General features: G+C 37.1%; 1 protein-coding gene and 1 non-coding gene across 2 annotated transcripts; one reads left to right on the top strand and one right to left on the bottom strand.

Moving 5' to 3' along the window:
• Positions 1-295: 295 nt before the first annotated feature.
• Positions 296-402, bottom strand: LOC113707510 (small nucleolar RNA R71). Its single transcript, XR_003452238.1, has one exon. It is a non-coding gene; the product is annotated as a small nucleolar RNA R71 (small nucleolar RNA).
• Positions 403-5,997: 5,595 nt separating this feature from the next.
• On the top strand, positions 5,998-13,111 carry LOC113706107 (putative late blight resistance protein homolog R1B-17). Its single transcript, XM_072062899.1, has 3 exons — positions 5,998-6,117; positions 11,430-12,026; positions 12,149-13,111. The coding sequence occupies exons 1-3, from the start codon at positions 5,998-6,000 to the stop codon at positions 13,109-13,111; spliced, it is 1,680 nt and encodes a 559-aa protein (XP_071919000.1).
• The last annotated feature ends 2,271 nt before the right edge of the window (positions 13,112-15,382 follow it).

Genomic DNA, 15,382 nt, shown 5'->3' with positions numbered 1-15,382 from the left:
CAACTCTAATAGAGAATACCTCCTTCGAACTGAAGTCGGATTAATTCACCTCTTACACTCATTCCATCGTCTTTCGGGGGAGAAACCCCATAAACACATTTAGGAGTTCGATGTGGTATGTTCCAGTATGAAACTCCCAGGAATTACTGAGAAGCACATCAAACTTAGAGCTTTCCCTTTCTCCTTCAAGGATGCAGCAAAGGATTGGTTATACTATTTACCTGCGGGTAGTATCACAACATGGGCCTAATTGAAAAAAAAATTGAAAAAATTCTTCCCTGCATCTCGGGCTGCAAGTCTGAGAAAAGAGATATGCAGTATTGAGTAGTATCCTGAAAAATCCCTATATGACTATTGGGAGAGATTCAATAAGTTGTGCACTAGATGCCCACAGTATCAAATTAGTGAACAACTATTGATCCAATACTTCTATGTGGGACTTCAGTCATCTGACAAAAGTATCATTGATGCTGTGAGTGGAGGAGCATTGGCGAACAAAACATCGAGAGAAACATGGTTGCTTATTGACGCAATGGCAGAGAACTCTCAACAGTTTGGCTTCCGTGAGAGTAACCCTATCCATAGGGTCAATGAGATAGAGACAACATCCATTCAGTAATAGCTGTCGGAGCTAACATCTTTTATTTGGCAATTAGTTGTGGGGAACGTGCACCAAGCAAAGGTCTGTGAAATCTGCACAAACGTGGGCCACCCCACTGACTCATGCCCCATATTGCAAAAGGATGGGGCTGAACAAGTAAACATGGCCGGAGGCGTGCCCGTGCCTCGTAGGCAGTACGATCCATACTCCAACACGTACAATCTAGGTTGGAGAGATCACCCCAATTTCAGCTATAGGAACAGGCCACAAAATTCATTCCCAAATCGTCCACCAGGATTTCAGCAACCATGGCAACCAAAGCCTCAACTTTCGTCCTCCAATTCAAGAGACTTTTTGCCTAACCACGAGCACTACTCAGCTCTAGCAGGAAACTAGATCCTTGGTCACGAGTACTGCTTGTCGCGCCCCATTTTTTGATAAATAAATAAATGGTTTAAAAAATGTATTTTTTGTGATTGAAAAAAATGAATTGTGATTTAAAAGAAAAGTGGGCCTAAATGGGGGTTTGAGAATGCGACGATTTGACCCAAAAAATAGTTTTAAAAAGGGTTTTTAAATGAAAAGTTTGGAGTCGCCACTTGGTAATAATTTAAGGTGTACCAAGTCACCTAAAAATGAGTTAAGCAGTAATGAACCCTTTTTAAAACGACTCCTAGTCTACGTAAAACAAAGAAAAAGGTTCGGAAGTCACGTTTGACAAAGGGGAAGGCAAGGATAGACTCCAAGGCACCCCTTTGACCTAGCCAAGACTAGTTGCGTAACTTAACCCTAACTTTCCTGACTTTCTACCCAGGGTATGTTTTGCATGTTGAATTATGCCTATATGAATGCAAAAATGAAAAAATGCAATCCTAAATTCTACGATGTCTCTTGTGAGGTTTTTGGTCCCAAACCACATGAATTGTGGTGGCCAATAAAGGGAAACCTCATAGAGGTCGATTGATGCAAATGGTGACTCAAGTGCAAGTGTGCAAGTGTATGAAAAGATTCATGTATGAAATGGTGTAAAAAAACAAAGTGTTTGTGTGCGCATGTGTAAAGAAAGTGCACGTGTGAATTTGGATGAAAAATCAAAGTATTAGCGTGTGAGTATGTAAGGAAAGTGCACGTGTGAATTTGGATGAAAAATCAAAGTATTAGTGTGTGCAAATGAATGAAGATAGGATTATAAATATATATGAAACTTGAATTCTACTTGTGGAGTAAGATGAGTAAAACATAGTGAAAAATATGGATTGAGAAATGTGGAAAGAAAAAGTGATTAAAAGAGCATGGAAGTGAGAAAAAATGAAAGTATGTCCCTAAGGGAATGCAACAAGTCGGGTACGGGGGTTGACTCCTAACTTTTCGACTTCTATTTTCCCTTTGATTAGAAGGTGAAACTAGCGTGCTAAGGCTATCGAGTAGCCACACTCGCTCGTTTTCCTTATCAAGAGGGGATTTTCACGCAAATGAACCCTAACTAGCATGAGATGCAAGTCCTAAAGTGAAGGGGAAGGGGTTTGAGGAACATACCAAATGATAAACTAAGGAAAAATGCGTGATATGTGGTGATCATGCACTTAATGAAAAAGGAAAAAAAAACTTATTGGGTCTAGCATTGGACTAGCCCTTTCTATGACATCCTACTATCATTAGATTAGTGAAAAATGTGAACCACAAACTAGCGTTGGACTAGTGTGGTGACGTACATTCATCCATTCCATTCATCTATACTACAAAAAGCGAGTAGACATGCAAATCACTTAAATCATGTAGCACTTATCATGCTCGGCTAGATGCAAGATCCTAGTAAAGCATTTAACATATAACACATAGGCATGCAACCATTACATTTGCTAACTAAAACAAAGGGGAAAGGGAAAATGGACCAAATTACTTGCTACACCCTATCTATTACAAACCAAGAGGTGTACACATACCCCATTAATAAAAATAAAAAATAAATGGAATAAATGAAAGGAAATAAGGAGAGGCTAGGAAAGCAAGTAGACATGCAAATTTCAATTAACACATTAGTCCACATAGGAGAGAAACAAAAGGGATAAAAGAAATGATACCTCCCCCCGTTGGTGATATTAACGAAATGAATAAACTCAACTTGGCTAGAATCATCCAAGAAAAGACTAACTTAGGCTAAAATCACCAAAAACAAAAGATTAATGCACCAATTTATAGTAAACCAAATAGCACAAGTTATTCAAAACAAAAGTCAAGGAACCACTAATTGATATGAAATTGAACCATTGGAGCCTTTCAAATAATCAAACAAATCCATATTCATTAAATGGGAATCCCAATTGAAATGGAAAAGAAATTTGAAGGATCAATTCGATTACCATTTTCCATTGTTTGGGCCATAGTAAAATGAGAAGGGACTTGGGGGGTCAAAGTGCTAAATTCAGAAATATTGGCATGCATGCATACGTGAGGAACAAAAGTTTCTGCAATGAACATCTACTTGACCTTAAAACAATTGCTAGCTGCATTTCTAACTCATACACAAATTCTAAGTAGCTTTGACTAACCCTTTCATTTATTCAAACTTTGGGTTAAGCAATCAAAACAAACAAAACTCATACCCAACAAGCAAAACATAGAAGGAAATTATACAAACACTTATGGAACTTTTAGGCAAGATGGAAGGAGATTGCTGCAATTTGGGAGCTTTGGCAGAAGGGTGGAGTCTTTTAGCAACAAAACTAGTTGTGATTTTCATTTCTAAACACAGATTTCAAACCCAAAGGATAGCTTGGTTCAAAAACAGAAAATATTAACCAAGTCACATTGTGGAACTAAATCACAAGGTTCGAAACTTTGACAGCAAACAAACATAACAAACTGATGCAAGTTTCTTGGCAACTTTCATGCAAAATGATCCAGCTACTTATTGTCTATGTGGCCAACAAACATTCAGTTCCAACTCAAATATGTTTAGACCCAAACACCCAAAACCAATCTAAGCATCATAACAACCATTTCAACATTCAAATAAACCAAAACATAGAAGGAAAAAATCATGCAAAGGCTGGAAAATTCTGGGCAAAAGGTTCGGCACTTCAAACCAGCTTTTCAAACATAAAACCAATCCAAATACAATTATCATATAATCTTCCCATCTTGTAACATGACACCTGTAGATTCAAACACCAAGATGGCCGGATAGCAAACCAGGCAAAATCTAAGTAACTTCAGTAACTAAAACAATTCTACAACAAAAAAAAAAAAAAAAAAAAACTCTACAGCCGATGAGCATGGGAATTCCAGCAATCTTGTGCAGCTATGTTTAAAAGTCATTTCAAACAAGAACCAGCTGCCAGCTTGTCTTTTAAGAAGGCACACTAAACATACAAAGGGGAGGGAGAAAGGAAACTACAATTTCCTTGTTAAATTCTGGTAAAAGAGAATTTTCTGTTGCTAAATTCGTAACTCATCTTGTGCGGTGCTATTCCTGTAGAAACTCTAACCAGAATTGTTATTTCATCAGCACCCAACTAGCACAATCAGTTTTAACATATTCTCAAAGCATGATTTGCTCAACCTTAGCAGATTTAACAAGAAACATCTAAAGAAAAGAAACGAAAAAGCCAACATGATAAGATGGAAGGGCCACGCGAAATCTGGAAAAGATTTTCTTGCCATTTTCCTTGCTGTGCGACTGTGCGGCTCATTGGCGAACCAGAAAAAAAACAGAAATTTAAACAACAAACCAAGGAAGGAAACATGCTCTATCCATACTGCTGCGACAAATCCAGTCTTGGTGCAGCGACCAGAAAAAAAAACTTCAATATTTGTGCAAGCCAAAACAGAATAAAAAAGGAAACAGGGCAAGCCACTCTATTTTGCAACCAATCTAATATTTCGAACGGGCAGACCCGGTAAAGTTGGGATTTTGTGGCTAAACTGAAGCCGCCTAGGAACGAGATATAATCAACACCAAACAATCTTCTGACCTCATCATACATAATAACAGCGAAAAGAAAGCACCTTTGAGCCAAAAAAAAACTGCAGATGACATCCGCTTCATTCTTTATAACAGGAAAATGACGTGAAGAACTAACACATATACATGCTTAGAAGACCTCAAAGCTTTATGTTTGAAGAAGTTCTGGGAATTAAAAGAAAGCTCTACTTACAATAATGATGCTTTCCTCCGGCGAAGATGATGATGGTTCAGAAAACTAGCAGCTTCGATGGATCATTAGTGGTTGAACCTTCTTCCTCAACTGCCACAGACTCTTCCCCTTTTGCTTTCCCCCCTTCCTACTGTCTCTTATGCTATCTTTCTTTCCTCTCCTATCCTCTTTTCAATCACCCACGTCCCAATTCTCCCTCTGGTTTCTTGTTTTTCCCTGCCGTTTTCTTTTGCCGTTTTTTTTTTTGCTTACTTCCGTAACTCTCTCCCCTTTTTCTCTCTTCCCTGCGGCTGCCCCTTTCCGTGGCTTTTATAGGTTAGAAAACCTAGAAACCTAGCTACCCTTTTCAACCATTTGCAGCCGAAACCCCTCAGGCCCTTCTGTGCAAGCTGCGCTTGCAGCTTGCCGCGACTGGAAAATGTTTTTTTTTTCCTTTTTTTTTTTAAAACAGAAATTGATAATAATAATAAGAACAAATAACAAAACAATTTAATTAACATTGAATGGAAAATAAATGAACTAAAAACCACAAATTACAACTTCCATTTTTTATCGATTTTCCTTTTCCATTTTCGGCACTTTTCTCTTTTTCTTCATTTTTCCAATTTTAAACTTTTAAAGAAACCACATCTAAAACGACTAAACATATATATATTTCTTTTTCCTTTTTTTCTTTTTTTTTTGAACGCTTTTCTTTTCTTTGAAAAATAAAAATAATTAAAATGTATCAAGAAGTAAATAACATTAAAAAGCTCTTCTTTTTTTCCTTTTTTTTTAATTTTCAAACTTTTTTCATTTTTTTTTCAAAGATAAGCCAATATGCATTAAACCATGTTTTTTTTTCTTTTCTTTTCCTCTTTTTCTCCTTCTTTTTATTTTTCACTTTTTTTCTTTTTTTCCTAAAAATTCTACGCTAAAACTTACAAAATAAAAAACTACAAAAACAACTAAAAACTAAAAAGTGAATAAAACTAAAATAAAATAACACAAACAATAATGAACTAAAATGCAAACCATCTAAACACCAATCAACCGATAAGAATTATCACTAAAACAAAGCATACCAATTAATTCAAAATTTGGTGTCTACACTGCTCAGTTCCAGCAGAAAACTAGATCGGGCATAAAAAATCTGCAGACTCAAATAAACCACATGTCGACTGCAATTAATTGCTTAGATCCCAAGTTTTTAAAAAATTGTCATCGTAACCCGAGGTAAATCCTAAGAATGTGAGTGCCATGATACTGAGAAATAGCAAGGAAGTAGAGGGGTCAAAGGCCACGAACCTAAAGAGTAAAAGTGAAGAAGAGATCGAAAAGGAGATTGACGAAGAAGGGCGCATTCGCGAAGACCCTAAGGTAAAATTTACTCCTTCAACTCCTATTAAATCTAACTTACCTCATTTTCCTTGCAGGTTGGAAAAAACAAAGAAGCAAAATAAGGAAAAGAAGATTTTAGAGGTGGCAATCAATATCCTTTTGTTGGACGCGATCAAGCATATGCCAAAATACGCTCAATTTTTAAAAAATTTATGCGTCAACAAGAAGAAGTTGAGAGGGGATAAACAAATTGTGGTAGGTGAGAATGTTTCAGCAATTTTACAAAGGAAACTACCACCTAAATGTGAACATCGAGGTATATTTACTGTCCCCTGTAAGATTGGACGTTCTAATATCGAAAATGCCATGCTATATTTAAGGGTTTCTATTAATGTGATGCCTAAATCATTCTATGATTTTCTAAATTTAGAACCTTTAAAAGAAATAGGAATAATAATTCAATTGGCTGATTGTACATTTACTTATCCGGATGGGATAGTTGAGGATGTTTTAGTGCAAATAGATAGATTAATTTTTCCTACTGATTTTTATGTATTTTACATAGATGATAGAAGTGCCCCAAATCCACCACCCATTATATTAAGAAGGCCATTCTTGAGTACTGCCCAAACTAAGATTGATGTTAGAAAGGGTACTCTCACGATGGAATTTGATGAAAAAATAGTCCACTTTAATATTTTTGATACAATTAAACATCCTGTTAACTCTCATTCTTTGTTTGCTATTCATGCTACTAATCCCTCTGTACGAGAATTTTCTGAGTTTGCTTGTAAGGATAAATTCAAAATTGCTGCGAACAAGGATCATGGAATGAAAGCAATTCATGAGGTAAAAATAGGCAAAAAATTAAGAAAAAATGTTGCACTCAATGGCAATTTGGATCCCGGAGGAGGGCCACCGATTACAAAAAAAATTGAATTACATCCAGACTGAAAAGTGGTGTATAGTGTCTAGCCAAAGACATTAAAGAAAGGCGCTACTTGGAAGGCAATCCAAAGATTTCAATTGTGTTTTATTTCATCTTCGTGTATTCAAGATCGGTGGGTTTAGGTTCCTATTGACAAACAATCTTTATTGTAGGTCATGGTGTTTCTGCGCAGTTTTATTCTGGGTTAGGGGCAAAATTTGTGGGCAAAAGATTTCATATTACAAGGCGTACCTGCGCCTTGTACTCACCGCACATGGATATTTGTAAAATTTGGTGAACAAAAGACCTCGACCTCCAAGGCGTGCCCACGCCTTCCAACCTTTGCGACACAAAAAAAAATTGACTAGGACCCTCTCTAACCCCACTTTTCTACTTTTCTCTTTTTTTTGTCTTGTCTGGTCTTTTCAATTTCCTTTGTCTTAGTTTCTGCTTTTCAATTTCCTTTGTTTTGTCTTAGTTTCAGTTTCATCTTTTCCTCTTTTCTTGTTAGTCCGCCGCTCACAACGCGCTGCAGTGGCGCACTCCTCCTACCATGCTCATCCTACTGGGGATTCCCAATACTTGCCCTCCAAGATTCTATCCGTGAATCAGGTGTTAGACTCGATGACCGTTTTGCAGCATTGCAGGTTTACGCTCGTATTCAGATAGAGCATTAGACAGCTTTCTACACTCATATTGAATTCTAACCGCCACATCCTCCTCCTCCTTAGAGTCTCGCTGCACCATCTCAGTATTCAGGGATGTTTCGCTCCCTTTGTCCTTACACTTTATTTGTCTAGACTACATTGAGGACAATGTAGGTTTTTGGTGTGGGGGGATGGTTTTTATTATTTCTTTTTGCTTGAGAAAAAAAAGAAAAAAAGAGGAAAAAGAAACGAACAGAAAACGAAAAAAACAAAAAAAAATAAAAGGAAAAAAGTGTAGTTAGTTGATTTTCTTTTTATCTCTACATTTGTTAACTGCTAGAGCATGTTGCTATGATGGATTGCACAATTAAGGTGCACAGATATGTGGTCATATATGCTAGTTATGCATTTTGGTTTTCTTTGACAATATCGGTGAATGTTGAACATACTGGATTTGACCCATTCTTGAAACTTTTGGGAGCTTTTGAGCCATGCACGAGCACGTTATTCTTGTTTGCTTCATTTGTGTTGTTGAGTGGGTATCACACATGGCATTGACATTTTAAAACTTGCTATTTTATACATGTTAAAGTCACATTTTGTTGTACTGGATGCATCTGGAATGATAAGGGCATTTAAAATCTAACATTCTTTAACTTTCTACAAACCATGCCTTTATCTTGTCTCCCAATAGTGGACCAATTTGGGTTTTTATCCTTCTCCTTTATTTTGTTAGCTGTGTTTGATAATCCAGGGTCTTTTTAGACTTTTTTTGTTTACCCTTGTGTCGTTAAGGGATATCTGAATTTCATTGTTTGTGCAAGGCAAATAAATCTAGGGTCGCAAGTGTTGTTAGACTAGAATTTGTATGATGCTGTTTCTGTACATTTGAAACAAAAGGGGGAGAAATCGTCAATAAGCTGGTGAACAGAAGACTCTGGCTTACATGGTGTGCCCACGCCTTGCAAAACGTTTCCCTTAAAAAAAAGAGACAAGTTGGTGAATAGAAGACTCTGGCTCACAAGGCGTGCCCACGCCTTGCGAGCCGCTTCGTAAAAAAAAAAAAAAGAGTTCGACACTTGCACAGTGGGAATAGCAAATGGAAATGACTTGCTTGCGAAATTTTTCCAGTAAAGCGTTGTAGTTACGTAGTGGATAGTGGACATTCTCTTGACACATTACACCCTATCTTTACCTTCTTATCCCGCCTTTTACCTAAGTCCCATTACAACTCTATTAAAGTCCGTTTGATTTGTGTATTTAGTTCACTTTTGAGTGGTGGAGATGTGATAAATGTACAAGCCTATGGTAATGTCATTTCGTGATATTGATTTGAGCGTTTCTTGTATCCATACATTCTCTTGTAGGTGACGAATATTTCTATTCATACTCTTTGGATAACTACCTGTCTGGTGTGTTCTAACTTTGGCGACATTGTCAGGAATGCGGGATACTCGTGTTAGTGTAGATTACTGCATGACCTTTGCCTTCTTGATTGTATTTCTAAGTTTCGCAATGCTTGAGGACAAGCATTGTCTAGGTGTGGGGGGATTTGATGGAGCAATTGTTGGGCACTATTTGCGATATTATTTGATCATAATTTTGGTTACTTACTATGCTAAGTATTGAGATTTTGCTTATATTTGATATTTATGTAAATTGCAGGCGATTGGTGTTAAAAGTGGTATTTTGGGGAGAATTTTCAGAAGACTTTTCATCTTAGGGTGTGCCCACGCCAGAAACTGTAGAAGGATGCCCAAAAACCGAACCCACGGGATTGGTAGCAGTAGGGCCAATTAGGAAATCAGGTTGACGTAAACCGCGGAGATGCATGGGATTAAAACTCCTAGACAAAGTCTTGCTCCCTGATGTTTCTTTGCTTCTGCTGGCGACGGCTACAAAAGGAAAGAAAGCCAGATTCACGTGACATTAAGAGATTAGCTTGTAGTTTCTTTTCTTCAATCAGACGTTTTCTTTTCTTTTTGGCAGCGAACAGTGGAAAAGCCAGAATCACGCGGGCTTATTAGATTAGCTTTAGTTTGCTTTCCCTGTAAGAAGAATTTACTCGCTGCTTTGGCTTTTGTACGACTTCCATTAGACTATCGTTTTTCTTGACTTTGCTTCAGTACAAACAAAAAGGAAAAAAATCAGAGACAATCAAGACTTTTCCTTTTGCTTTCTTCGTTATTTCATCTTTCCCAATTCTTTGATGTTTGTGTGGATGGAATCAATCAAATCACGCGAGATTGATATGATGAGAAGCGGCTAGGTTTCCCCTCTACCCAAAGGTCGACGCGAAGGTGCGGTCCATAACATCCGTGAGATCTAATCGAATTTTTATTATTTCTTCCGATTTGTTACTATTCGTGCGTTTCTTGAATTAATTGTTCATGGGTATTTTATTAATTGAGTATCAACAGCCGGATATTTAATTTAATCTAATAGCCCACTGCCACATTAATTAAATAAAATTCGTAATTGTTTGTTTAATTGACAACTAGTGACAACCACCATAATTGATTTTATGTTGGGGAAACGTAAAATCTAATTTAAATAAACCCTCTTAGCGTGTTTATTGGTTAGGGTTGGGTTCTTCTAGTTTTAATGCAACTGGATAATTAAATTTCTACGGTCGTACTTAGGATTATTTTTTGGTTAGAGAAGCAGTCAATGATTGTACCTTTACTGTCGAAAAAGTAAGGAAGAACTGATTGTCAGAACTTGTTGATAGCTATAACCAACCAAGTGACGGATGAATGAAATATCTGTGCATCGATGATTATTTAATTGGACCGTACCTGAAAAGTTGATCATTTGGGTAGAATTTTATTAGTTTCCATTTTTTTGGTAAATTGTACTTGTTGAGTTAGCTTTTGAATTTTGTTTATTTTGTTTTCATTTTCATTCCATTAAATATCCCTAACTTTTGTTTTATTGACTTGGAAAGAAACAACTTTCTACCCGTTTCCTGTGGAATCGACCCTACTTGCCATTGTATGCAAATTTAATATTTTTATAGATAATTCTGGTATATCGGATCTAGGGGTGTTTCGCGAATCGAGCCGCTCGCGAGCCGATCGCGAGCGGCTCGAATACGAGCTCGACTTGAGCTCGTCAAAATCGAGTTCGAGTCGAGCTCGAACCAATTAAGTCGATGTCGAGCTCGAGCTCGAGCTCAAAAACATTAAACTCGTCGCGAGCTCAATTATATATTTATTTTTTATTTTTTATTTTTTATTTAATAGTAAAATTACATATATATCCCTAATATTTTATTATTTGTTAAAAAAATTATTATTTTATTCATTTTTAAAAATAAATATTTATTTTTTATTTTTTTAAAAATAAAATAATAATAATTATTTTTTTATTTTTTAAGCTCGAGCTCGAGCTCGAGCTTGATATTTTGAGCTCGTCGAGCTCGAGCTCGAGCTCGAGCTTCACAAAATTAACTCGAGCTCGGCTCGTTTAGCCAAAGCTCGGCTCGAGCTCGGCTCGTTTGCACCCCTAATCGGATCAAGTAAACTTTTCGGGAACAGGGTGAATCAAATAACTTATTGCACACCTAGGGTCCCTACTCCAGTACTCGAATTTGTTCTATAATTAATTGTGGTGGTAACTAGGACTTTTTAGTAATTATTATTGCACAGGCTCGACACCTGTAATTAATCACGAGTCGTCTTTGTGATGTGGTCTTGGAAATTAAACCTGAAGTTAATCCTCATAGTCTTCGTCTGCTCTCTGATGATGAAAGTTGGGAGTTGTTGCAACTGAAGATATTCGATGGAGGCTGTCCCAATGAACTGTTGAAAGCTGGAATGGAAATTGCTAAAAACTGTCGTGGATTACCTCTTTCAGTTGTTACAATAGCTGGTCTGTTGGAAAGAACAGAAAAGCAACAGGCTTCTTGGAAAAGCATTCTAGAAAGTTTAAGCGCGCGGTTAATTGATGATCCACAGACCCAGTGCATGGATATCATACAGCTGAGCTACATGCATTTACCTAATTATCTAAAAGCATGCTTACTTTACTTTGGGTCATTTCTGGAGGATGAAGATATTCCAGTAAGCAAACTGATCAGGCTATGGATAGCAGAAGGTTTCATTAGGCAAACTGTTGTATGTAGCTTAGAAAATCTTGCTGAGAATTATTTGACAGACTTAATTGGTAGAAGCATGATTGCAGTTGCCAAAAAAGGACCGAAGGGAAGGGTCAAATCATGTTGTCTTCATGACATGATACGTGATTTCTGCTTGTCAAAAGCCAAAGAAGAGAACTTTTTCCAGGTAATCACTAGGTATGATGAACCATTCACCTCTTTTGATGACTTTGACTGTGGAGCTGATTTTATTGACCATTATCCTCCAAAGCCTGTAACATTTGAGAGACATCGAATTTGCATTTGTCTAAATAGAAAGCATTTTGTCATGTCTAACCCTTCTGGTCCATGCACCCGTTCTCTGCTATTCTTTGCCGCTGTTGATCCATATCCCAGACCTCTGACATCTCATTCATCCCTCACCACTTCAAACTTCTCAGGGTATTGGATTTGGAATGCATCAACATGGGCATATCCTTTCCCCCTGGAATCGAACTATTGGTTCAGTTGAGATATTTAGCTGTTAGTGGGGATATAGACTTCATCCCACCATCAATATCCAATCTCCGGAAATTAGAATCTTTCATTGTGAAGGGGTTGAAAGGAAAGGTTGTATTGCCAGATTCGATATGGTCCATGGAGAGGTTAAGGCACCTTCATGTGAATACTCATGTTGATTTCAACTTTCAAGATGACAAGCCTGGCAATTCGTTGAAGTTGGTGAACTTAGTCTCCTTTTCCTTGCCATCAATTGCTCGCGGCAAAGCTGCAAATATGATATTGAGGAGGATGCCCAACCTCAGCAAATTCGAATGCATATATCTGGAATCATGGGATGCTTATACAAATTACAACAGGTTTCGGGTGTTAGACCTTCTAATTCATCTGGAGTCACTGAAGATACTTTATGTTGGTCGGGCACTTAATCCTGGTGAACTTAATCTCCCCTGGAACCTGAAGAAGTTGACTTTATCAAGTTTTCGCCTACCGTGGACGCATATTTCAGCTATTGGAAGACTACCAAACCTTGAAGTCCTCAAATTAGTTTCCAGAGCATTTGAGGGTCCAAGGTGGGATATGAGGGAAGTGGAGTTCCTTGGACTCAAGTACTTGAAATTGGACAGTCTGAACATTGTCCAGTGGAATGCATCAAGTGATCACCTTCCCAATCTCCAGCAACTACACTTGCAAAACTGTAAGGACGTTGAGGAAGTTCCACTAGCTTTTGCAGATATTAATACATTGCAGATGATTGAAGTGCAATCCTGTGGGCTAACTACAGAAGAGTCAGTTAAAAGGATTGGTAATGAATGCATGGAGGGGCTCAAGATCATTATCAATAACAAGATTCATCTCTGAGATTGTCATCTATCTGAGGATGAAGTGTTGCTGTATTCTTCACCCACCAATAAGCAAACTTTTGAAGTTTTCAGCATTAGTTTCTTTTCAGTTATTTGTGTGATTCAGACAGTCAATTACATCTGTTAGGAAACAGACAAGAAGCACGGCAAAGAACAATATTCAAAGTGAAACTTATGTTGAATCTAAAATTTCATCTCTTCATACTAACCTGTCTGAGTGCTCTAAATTTATGATCTAGGTACTTTTTTCCTTCAGCCTATCAATTAATTTTTTAAGCTCGATGTCAGAACATGCATTTTTTTTGGATACGGGGCAGCGACGTTCATCAGGTGGACCGTTCTTGAGCTGTTCATGGCCAAGATTTGACTCCAAAAATTTGTATGGTCCAGATCACTTCTTGTACCTCGTTTTTAATAATGTGTGTGGAGTCCACAAAAATTTGTTCTAAAGTTACACGTTGTGCAAACAAAGTTATGCCATGTGAAAACAAAGTTACGCGCTGTGCAAAATGTAGATAATTGCTGCAACCGTTCCTGCCCCTGGTCCATTTTTTTTTTCAACATACATGCACTGCACAATAATTCATGTTCCAAATGCCTGCTTGTAATTTAATCAGAGGTAAGCAATTTAATCATTAATACTTATTACCAACAGACCTGAAACTTGAATGAAATTGGTTTTTTCAACCATTCGGCGTTCATCTCCCACTATCTCGAGTACTTAGGAGTTAGGACAATCATTTATGGAAGGTTTTCTTCTCAAATCAGCCGCCATAAACTTTCAGAAGTTGAGATAAATGTGTTTTATTATGAGATTTTTAATTTCTAGCATGGTCCTTCTTTCCTTCCAAATGTCCTTTTGTGGAAGGTATACCAAATTGGAATCTTTTGTATCCACCTGTTAAAATCCGAGATGCGGTAGTTTCAATGATTTCATCCGATCATTTACCATTCAAGAAACATGAGACAAAGTATAAATTTAATAAGTCGTTTTGTAGAGCTACCTGGTAGAGTTCATCCACAAGCTGAATAATTTATGTAAACAACAGTTTGAGGAAATGATGCTCATGGTTGAATCTGATGAGAGAATTCTAGTGACCAGTAAAATGTTTTTACCTTGCTAAGTTGCATGAACAGTTTCCTTGGATATTTTGCAGATGAGTGTTATTCTGTTTCTCTAATCCTACGGGCCAGGTGGAGTGAAGCTACATCCAACGATCCTCATCCTCCAAGTTCTTCATACCAATTCTTAGCTGATCATGTTTCATCATTGCTGGATGGCCCTGCACTAGCTGAAATGTTTCCAGAGCTTCAATCCACAAAATGCTCAAGAAATCATTCCCCATAATTGTCAGATACCAAAGCTGCCTCAAATATGTAAAATTAGCTGCAGGAATGTTGAAGCACTGAAAATACTTCAGAAGCGAGTTACTGATGTAAAGCCAAAGTGTGGAGTTTGAGCTTGTTTCAATTTGTGTAGTAATAAAAGGTTGTTAATTCAACAGAAACAAAACTGTCAATGATCATCAAACTTCTACGTCCTGTTTTGCATTTCTGTTGAACTCTTCAGCACCTTTCTGATCTTGTTCGATTGATAGGACTTTTGTGCACATATATTGAGTTTTATCCTTACATTCCTAAGCTGCTGAAACTTTTTCAGCTACTTCCTTTAATCAGAATTTTCCCATTAATTCCTTTTCCAGGTTTTCATGAAATCCTAGAGATACTTCAGAGTTCAGAAGAGATTATTGATAAAAGCAAGTTTGGAGACGGGAGGTTTAAGTTTGTGTATCTTTTGTTCAGAACCTTTCTTGTCAATCTTGTTTGGTTAAAATGGAACTCGTTGGCCAATGTAGTTATGAAGTTTTAAGCAGTTAGTTCATTTTTTTTTCAGTTATTTATACAAAAAAATCCAGTAGGGAATAGACAACTAGCCGAAAAAGATAACAAATATGGCAAGGAAAATATTTCAATCGGAAATTTATGTTGAATCTAGAATTTCATCTGTTTGTACTACTCTGTTTGAGTGCTCTAAATTCATGATCTAGGTTGCTTTCTTTCCTTTCTTTTTTTTTTGGCCCTTCATTCTATCATTTAAATTAGATTGATTTCAGAAAATATATGCACTGCTCAATAATTCATATACCAATTGCCTTATTTGTGTTGCACAGCCACCATGGGAAACAGAGATGGGCAACTTAGGAATTTCCTTTATGATATTGGCGTGGTTTAGTTTGGGTATTAATTAACAAGAAGAAAGGGCAACTAA

This window comes from Coffea arabica, chromosome 8c (assembly GCF_036785885.1).
Source record: "Coffea arabica cultivar ET-39 chromosome 8c, Coffea Arabica ET-39 HiFi, whole genome shotgun sequence".
In the NCBI taxonomy this organism is placed as follows: domain Eukaryota; kingdom Viridiplantae; phylum Streptophyta; class Magnoliopsida; order Gentianales; family Rubiaceae; genus Coffea; species Coffea arabica.
Note: the sequence above shows the minus strand (reverse complement) of the source record. Positions and strands in the feature narration are given on the sequence as shown.